The sequence below is a fragment of the Salvia miltiorrhiza genome, chromosome 3 (assembly GCF_028751815.1).
Source record: "Salvia miltiorrhiza cultivar Shanhuang (shh) chromosome 3, IMPLAD_Smil_shh, whole genome shotgun sequence".
NCBI classification, from domain to species: Eukaryota; Viridiplantae; Streptophyta; class Magnoliopsida; order Lamiales; family Lamiaceae; genus Salvia; species Salvia miltiorrhiza.
Window position 1 is genome coordinate 34,756,190 of NC_080389.1, and position 8,264 is coordinate 34,764,453.

Here is an 8,264-nt window from a genome sequence, read left to right on the forward strand (position 1 = left end):
TCTATCACGGTGGACGTAAGACCGGGGACGTTTCACACGTCCTGCCTCCGGCGCCGGCTGGGCATATAGATGTGAGGAAGCAGTTGTTTCTGTAACTCTATCTCCTCCATGATCGCATGAGCTACACCGTCGGATGAATCAGACGAAGAACCGTGGTCGGATTCCGCCATTGTCGGAAGAAAGAAGATGAAAGCGCTTGAAGGAGGAAGAAGAAGGAATGAAAGTGAAAGAAGAAGGAGAATTGTGGAGTGAAAGTGAGGAAGAAGAAGGAGGAAGCCGTTTAAAGGGCTACACGATAGAACGTGTAGCCCTCGTGTAACCTCCGCCCGCAACGCTTACACGATAGCAGACTTACACGGTAAAAATCTGTACCGTCCCAAACTATACATATTTTTATGGGACGAAGGGAATATTATCACAAAAATAATACTACTAAAATAATTATAAATTACAATGTAAAGTATTTTTCTATTGAATTTCAAGGAGTAATACACTGTAGTTTTATTGAAATAAAAATTTGTTGACTATATCAACAACTCGAATAGTTAAATATTTTTAATTCCAAACGCTTTAGGGTTTGTTCGAGGCTTTTTGCATAGAGTGATGTTATACAGCCATAGTGACCACCCATAAATTAGTTAAATAGATTTTTAAAAAATATTTATTGAACTTATATTTTAAAATAAAATAAGATTTACGTATTTTATTGCATTGTCTACATTGTAACTATTTTTTTATAATATCTTTTATTTTTATAAAAAAAATAAAATAAGAATAAAAAATGTAAAGAAGGTTAAAAAATAAATACTTCCTCCGTCCCAGCTAAGATGATACATTTCTTTTCGACATGAAATTTAAGCAATTGTAAATTAGTGTTTTAAGTGTGTAGTATAAAAGTGATAAAGTATGAGAGATAATGTAATAAGGGAGTGATTAATTAATTGTAATTCTGCAATTAAAATCCCTTATTTTTTTCATATTTAGAAATGTAGCATCTTCGTTGGGACGGAGGGAGTACAATATAAATAATAAAATAAAATAATTAATTTTTATTTTTACTTAAAAAGTAAATTAAATAAATTTAAAAAATTTGTATTGAACTAGTTTATTTTGTAGTATTAAATAAATAATACAATACGACTGTTGCACAAGAGTGGATAAATATGTCCTCGCAAATTGCGTCACATTTGTTCGCCAAGAAAAACAAAAAGAAATATGCCAATCCCAAAAGGGACAGCAATTGTAATTTTGCAATTCCCCCATATCCTGCTTCCTCAATCCATACCCTCTCTCTCTCTCTCTCTCCTTCAACTGATCAAACTCCACCTAGTGTCTTTCCGTTAACGGTTGCTTCTAACTCTTGCAACGTCCACATTTATATCAAAACTACAATTCCTTCCTCCATTTTAAATACGCCTATTTTTAGCATCATTGCACCCATTCTTCCACACCTCCTATGATTTACAAAATATTCCTGAAAAAAGCAGGCGTAAAAGGTGAAAACCCACAAAACATCGAACCCTTTTTTTGCAGATTAAGCTACAAAGAACAAATTTTTAGCCTCATTGCCTGAGAAATCTTCCGTCTTTGCTGTGATGAAGAAGCTGAAATCGATCCCTGATCCCAGCTTCAGCCGTTTCGATCTTCTGTCTGAAGAGATAGTATTCACGCTCCTTGATTTCCTCGACAACCCTGTTGATAGGAAGTCGTTTTCTCTTGTTTGCCGGTCGTTTTACGACATTGAGTCCCGCCATAGGAAGCTCTTGAAACCCCTTCGTTCGGAGCTGTTAATGAAAGTTTTGCTGAGATACCCTCATGTTTCAAATCTTGATCTTTCGCTCTGTCCTAGAGTGACCGATGCTACGCTTAATGTTGTATCCAGTTATTGTAAGGGATTGCTGCGGTCGATTAATCTGTCTAGGTCCAAGTTTTTTGGGCATGTGGGGCTGTCTAATTTGGTGTTGAATTGCGCGAATTTGGTTGAGATTGATCTGTCGAATGCCACAGAGCTTAAGGACTTGGCCGCGGCTTCCATAGCCGAGGCCAAGAACTTGGAGAAGCTGTGGTTGGTTAGGTGTAAGTCTATTACTGACATTGGGATAGGTTGTATTGTTGTGGGGTGTAGGAAGCTCAAGTTGCTGAGCTTGAAATGGTGTTTGGGTGTTGGTGATTTGGGGGTGGGATTGATTGCTGTTAAGTGTCAAGATATTCGCAGTTTGGACCTCTCCTTCTTGCCGGTATCACTCAATTTTATAATGTTTTCTAGATTATTTGATTCTACTTTTGATGTTTTATTGTAAGTTGATTGTTTGGTGACTGAGTTCTGATGACCCATGATTTGTTAGCCTTGTTTGTTATAATTTGTTGTCTTCTTCATGATATGGTTGCATTGAACATGATTTCATGAAGGGACTGTACGTTTACTGCCATAATAGTTGTTTGCTAAATAACTGAATGAATGAAATTCATTTCTGTATAATAAGTATTTGAAGTTGACCTTACACCAGTCAGTGGCCTAAGGTCTTAACCTTGAGTGTTTCTCCTTCATATATGAAGAAACTAAATGTTGTTTTAGTATTTAAAAGTTGATGTGCTTCCGCGTAATACTTGTAGATAGTATCCTTGATCGGGATAGTTAAATGTTGTTGCTACTTATCTGCCCTGGAGTTGCTAAGCTCTTGGTTGGGATTGTTAACGAGAGCTGTTTGCCATAGCTGATAATTTTGTAATGGATTCGAACTTTTCCTGATGGTTTATGTAGGGGGAGTTATATATAGACACATGTCTATATATGTTGACCAGATAATATTGTTGGCGCTGCTTGGTCTTTGCAGGAATTCTTTATGTATCAAAATATTCTACTCTTACAGAATAGGAAAATTTGTAGAACGAGCTCTATTTTACGGGACCAGTGATTTGATTTTGTGCTGGTTTTGAATAGTAAAGGGTTAACAATATTTAAGTTCCAGACTATTGTTTGAATCACAAATATATTTACTTGCTATACTCTTATGTTTTCTCTGTATGCAAGATTGAGACTGTAGGCTTTGCTGATTTGTTTGTGCAAAATATATAATTTTATAGTTGAACTCTGTATGAATAAAAGCCTATATAGCTTCAGTGAGCAATATTCATGGACTACAAGACTGATGATGCCACTTCTCTTGTTTTCTGCCATGTAGATCACCAATAAATGCTTGTCGCAAATCTTAGAGTTGAAACACCTTGAAGATTTGGTTCTAGAGGGGTGTTTTGGAATCGATGATGACAGCCTTGCAGCTCTCAACCAAGGATGCAAATCTCTTGAGGTATTAATTTTGGGAATAGTTGTACTTTACTTGGATTAAGCATGATTAGACTCAAGGACTTTCACTATTTGTATAATATAGTACAAATGCATAGCGTTCCAGTGACAGCATATGTTCATAGGACATTGGAAGTTAGTGTTTTCTTTACACTTTATAAATCTTGAAGCAGAAGTTGTGCTTTGGCCTTAATCAGCTTCCTTTGTTTCAACAGACACTTGATATGTCAAGCTGTCAGAAAGTCAGTCACGTGGGTTTATCTTCTCTCACCACTGCTACTGCAAGTTTGAGGCAACTAATCTTGTCCTATGGTTCGCGCGTGAGTCTCCAATTCCCCCCCCCCCCCCCCAGTTCCTAGCTTTTTTAATTTTTAACTCCTTTTACTACTGAATTTTCAGGTGGATCTTGCTCTTGCTGATAGTTTGCAAAAGCTTTCTATGTTGCAATCTATAAAACTTGATGGTTGCAAGGTCACGTGTTCCGGACTCAAAGCCATTGGGAACTGGTGTGTTTCACTGAGTGAACTAAGCTTAAGTAAGTGCTTAGGAGTGACAGATGAAGGACTTTCCCCCCTCGTTGCGAAACACAAAGACTTGAAAAAACTAGACATTACCTGCTGCCGCAAAATAACTAGTGCATCTGTTGCTCACATAACAAATTCTTGTACCTCCCTCGTTACCCTCAAGATGGAATCATGCACCTTGATTCCAGCTGAGGCTTTTGTTTTGATTGGGCAGCGATGCCAGTTTCTGGAGGAGCTTGATGTTACGGATAATGAAATTGATGATGAAGGTAACTATTTGCTTCATTTGGCTCAGTTATATATGTCCGGAATCAGCTTTAGAGGATTTTCAGTAATGCTGATTCAATTGATATGCATCTAGGTCTGAAATCCATCTCCACATGCTCTCGAGTCAAAAGCTTGAAGCTGGGGATCTGCCTGAATATAACCGACGAGGGGCTCATCCATATAGGCACGTCTTGCTCAAAGCTCAAAGAGCTAGACTTATACAGGTCAGCATTTATCTTATATGTGTACACATGATGTATTTCATTTTGATTCAAGCATACAAACAAGAAACATACTCGGTTGCTTCGAAGCTTTTCTTTCTTCCATTTATGTTCAATATCTTTTCTTTCCCAGATCGGATGGAATTGGTGATTCTAGTATCTCGGCCATTGCTAGTGGTTGTCCTGACCTAGAAATGATCAATATTGCATATTGTAAATCCATCACTGATCGTTCCTTGATGTCCTTGTCCAAATGCTCGAAGCTGAACACACTAGAAAGTCGGGGATGCCTTCTTATCACTTCAGTGGGTCTAGAAGCCATTGCAATGGGATGCAAGCAACTCTCCAAGTTGGACATAAAAAAGTGTCACAACATTGATGATGCTGGAATGATTTCTCTTGCTCGCTTCTCTCATAACCTCAAACAGGTGTTGTTCGACATTCCTTTAGTTTTTTCTCCCCTTTCATCGGATGATCATATCATTGTGTAAGAAAGTCCAGGAATAACCGCTTTGACTTATCAACATGCAGATAAACTTTTCGTACACATCGGTCAGTGATGTGGGGCTCGTCTCCCTTGCAAGTATTAGCTGCCTACAGAGCATGACTGTCCTCCACGTGAGGGGCTTGACTCCCAGAGGACTCGCGGCTGCTCTCTTAGCATGTGGTGGACTAACCAAAGTAAAGCTTCAGTCTTTGTTCAAATCTTCGTTGCCAGAGCTTCTTGTCAAACATCTAGAAGCCCGTGGCTGTGCTTTCCAGTGGAGAGATAAAGTATTTCAGGTAACCATGGTTTCCACTTGTGTCTTTGGGCTTGTGTAATGAGTTGAATATGCGACGGAAACTAAGCCGTCGTTCCTTGATTTGCAGGCGGAGTTAGATCCCAAGTGTTGGAAACTTCATTTAGACGAGATAGAGTAACGCAGTCCAGAAAACTGCAAATTAATGACAATTGTGCTACACTCTTGAAGCTCGTCATAAAGGTTCGTCCCGTCTCTCAATTCTACGGTAGGCGGTACGTGGTAGCATACTGTTTGCTTCTCAAGGTTGGTAACAACTAACAAGTGTTCATCTTGTTGAGTCAAACAGTTGTTCGTCTCTCTTTGCTTTGGAAGGGCCACCAATTTTGTTCAAACTACGTTTTCTTGTTGCGTCCATTTTTATCGATGCGTACATTTATAATGTCATTACGGCATGCTTGCAAAGTATAAAATGTAATGCGGAAAGCTGGCCCTATGCAGTACTTAGTGTACCATATTTATTGTCTCACTTTGTGACTACTTTCAATTTTTTTGATCTTCTTTTATCCTTTTTTTTTCTCTCTCCAATTTCAGTTTTTTATGCTTTAGTTTAAGAGTAATGCTAAACAGTCACATAGTGACCACCCATAATTCACTTAGATAGAAAAAATATTAATTTTTTAATTTATTTTTTTAAATAAAAATAAGATTTAGGTATTCTTATTGTGAGTTTTTTTAAATAAATTTATTGTATTCTTATTGTGAGTTTTTTTAGTAATTTTTTGTATTTTTTTTTATTAAAAATAAAAAATGCAAAAAACAATTACAAAAAAATAACTACTATACAATATAGATACTACAATAAAACAACTAAATTCTATTTTTATTTTAAAAAATAAATTAAATTAATTGAAATTTTCTCTATTCAACTAAATTGTGGGTGGCCACAATGTGGCTGCATAGATTTATTGTTAGTTTAATTTGTGATTATTAACTACATTTATTTGATCTAATTAAGATACATAATTATATTTTTATCTTTTAATTTAGTTTTTATTAGTTAATAATTCATTATTTAGGGTTGATAAATCCAGAGTTTAAGTTAAATAATTTCAAAATTTTGAAACATAAGTTAAGTACAATTATAATATTATCATAAATTTTATTTTTACAACAAATATTATTAAAACAATAAATATAAGAGTGAGACATAGTGCCACATATAAAATTATGAGAAATTAGATTTGGGACTGGGAAAATATATCGAAACTTGGTATATCACCATACTGAAAAATACCATAAAATATCAAACTTAAGGTATATCATATTTTTTTGATAATGTTATGATACTATACCGAATTTTTTTGATAAGGTAAATGTATAGATTTTTGGTATACCAATGTATACCATTACCACAATATATACTGAAAAATCAATAAATACCGCAATAAAGAAATATACCAGAACAAGGTATGTATAGATTTACCGATATATACCGTATCAACGGTATTTATTGGTATACAAGTACATACTGTGTCTCGGTACACTGTCATATACAATAATTTTCAGTATATAGCATTGTAAAAATCTATCTATATATATATTGATGTGGAGTAAAATGTATATCACCGCTGAAGATTACTTGTCTAGCGCAATTCATATCATTGTTTAAAGGAGACGATGAATACACACAAGCACAAAGTTCATTCACACTTCGATCGAAGACACAAAGAAGATACGATGTAAGTGACATATGCAGAAGCTTATCATTTTCATTCAAAAACACAATGAGTAGGGAGAAGAGAACAAAAATATGATTGTGGCTAGGGTTCCTAAATCTATCTCCCAATTCGCTGCAAAAAATCTAGAATATGAGGTTAGAGAAATGAGCTGCCACAAGTGGATTGGAAGAGGGTAATGGGTCGTCAAGTAAAGGGCCATAATTTTGACCAACAATTTCAACAATTTAAATTGTTGATGTGGAGCGTAAATTTCTAATGTAATTTTTTTAATGCCGAATCAACTTTTGGGATCGAAAATTTTGACTCGAATTATAAATTCAACAACAAAAATAAATACATATTATATTTATATATTTATATATTTAAATGAAAAATCTATATTATATATAAAGCAGCAGTTCTAACGGCTAGAAATTCCCGGCAATTTTTGTTGATAGTTTTTCATCCCAAAAATTTCGCTAATTTTAAAAAAACGTGTGTATCATAGATATCTGCAGTTTAATTCTTTCAAAAATCTCATAGATGCAGCATATACTTCTAACAAAGAAACAAATCTCTTCTAACACATAAACAATAGGAATTGCGTTTTCCTCTTGGAAGAGCGGGATGTATATATCCTCTTAATTTTTTGTGATTTTTCTTAAGCGATTGAAAAGATGATGTAGAGATTTCAAAGAAAAAGAGAATTAACCAAAAATAAAAACAGTTATGAAATTGGGAAAGATGTTGGAGACAAAGAGAAATTGAAAACAAGAAAAATAAGAAAATTGGAAAAGATGTTGGGAACAATGAGAAATTGAAGAAACAGAGGAAATAAACCTTAGTAAAAAAATAAACTGTCGTGAATTACAGTTGCATCAGAAACTTCACGAAAATTGTTCTAGGTCTCTCATCATTTTAGAAGAGGGATCAAAGAGAATTAAAAAAAATGTATCAAAGAAGAGGAAATTTGATGAACAATCGATTATAGAGATCATATCTCAAAAGAAAAACTTTTATCGCCTCTTTGATGTAAAACTTATATCTCTCTCCTACCTTCTTCTTAACCTCCGAAACTCTCACCTCCTCCTCGCCGCGGTCAAGAGTAAATAGGAGTTCAATTCTCAAATCTCTTCAACTGCCGCAGCTGCGGCATATACCCTAAACAAAAATGGTGGATCCAAGCCTACATATGGCCCACCACCGAATGGATTTTCTCTTTGATTTGTTAAAATTAATTTAATTCATTTTTTTATATCAATTTTTGTATTTCTTATTTACACATAGTATTTTTTTAATTATAATAATTTTTAATGTAATTAAAGAGAAGAAAATTATATTAGATCACTTTAAACTTTTTAATTTTAGAAATATCTTTGTTAAGTAGAACATGTATTAATTTTAATATAAATTTGTAAATGAATAATTAGTTATATATCTAAAAAATATAATTTATTTAATATGTATTTATGTTTTCTATAAATTAT

At 34.5% G+C, this 8,264-nt stretch overlaps 1 protein-coding gene across 2 annotated transcripts; it reads left to right on the forward strand.

Moving 5' to 3' along the window:
- Positions 1-1,189: 1,189 nt before the first annotated feature.
- LOC131016431 (F-box/LRR-repeat protein 3-like) lies at positions 1,190-5,585 on the forward strand. Of its 2 annotated transcripts, XR_009098995.1 has the most exons (9): positions 1,190-2,237; positions 3,183-3,308; positions 3,520-3,624; positions 3,704-4,097; positions 4,190-4,319; positions 4,450-4,744; positions 4,848-5,099; positions 5,187-5,299; positions 5,406-5,585. XR_009098995.1 is itself a non-coding variant. In XM_057945125.1 (8 exons), the coding sequence occupies exons 1-8, from the start codon at positions 1,596-1,598 to the stop codon at positions 5,235-5,237; spliced, it is 1,995 nt and encodes a 664-aa protein (XP_057801108.1). In that variant the 5' UTR covers positions 1,190-1,595; the 3' UTR covers positions 5,238-5,585. The 2 variants fall into 2 exon arrangements, 1 of the variants encoding a protein (XP_057801108.1); XM_057945125.1 differs by having other exon boundaries at positions 5,187-5,585.
- Positions 5,586-8,264: the final 2,679 nt, after the last annotated feature.

What these genes read in the sequence shown, in the direction of transcription:
- LOC131016431 (XM_057945125.1), top strand. Translation starts at nt 1,596, where the DNA reads ATGAAGAAGCTGAAATCGATCCCTGATCCCAGCTTCAGCCGTTTCGAT. An exon ending in TGGACCTCTCCTTCTTGCCG is followed by an intron (nt 2,238 to 3,182) that starts GTATCACTCAAT and finishes TCTGCCATGTAG; the next exon opens with ATCACCAATAAATGCTTGTC. An exon ending in GGAGAGATAAAGTATTTCAG is followed by an intron (nt 5,100 to 5,186) that starts GTAACCATGGTT and finishes CTTGATTTGCAG; the next exon opens with GCGGAGTTAGATCCCAAGTG.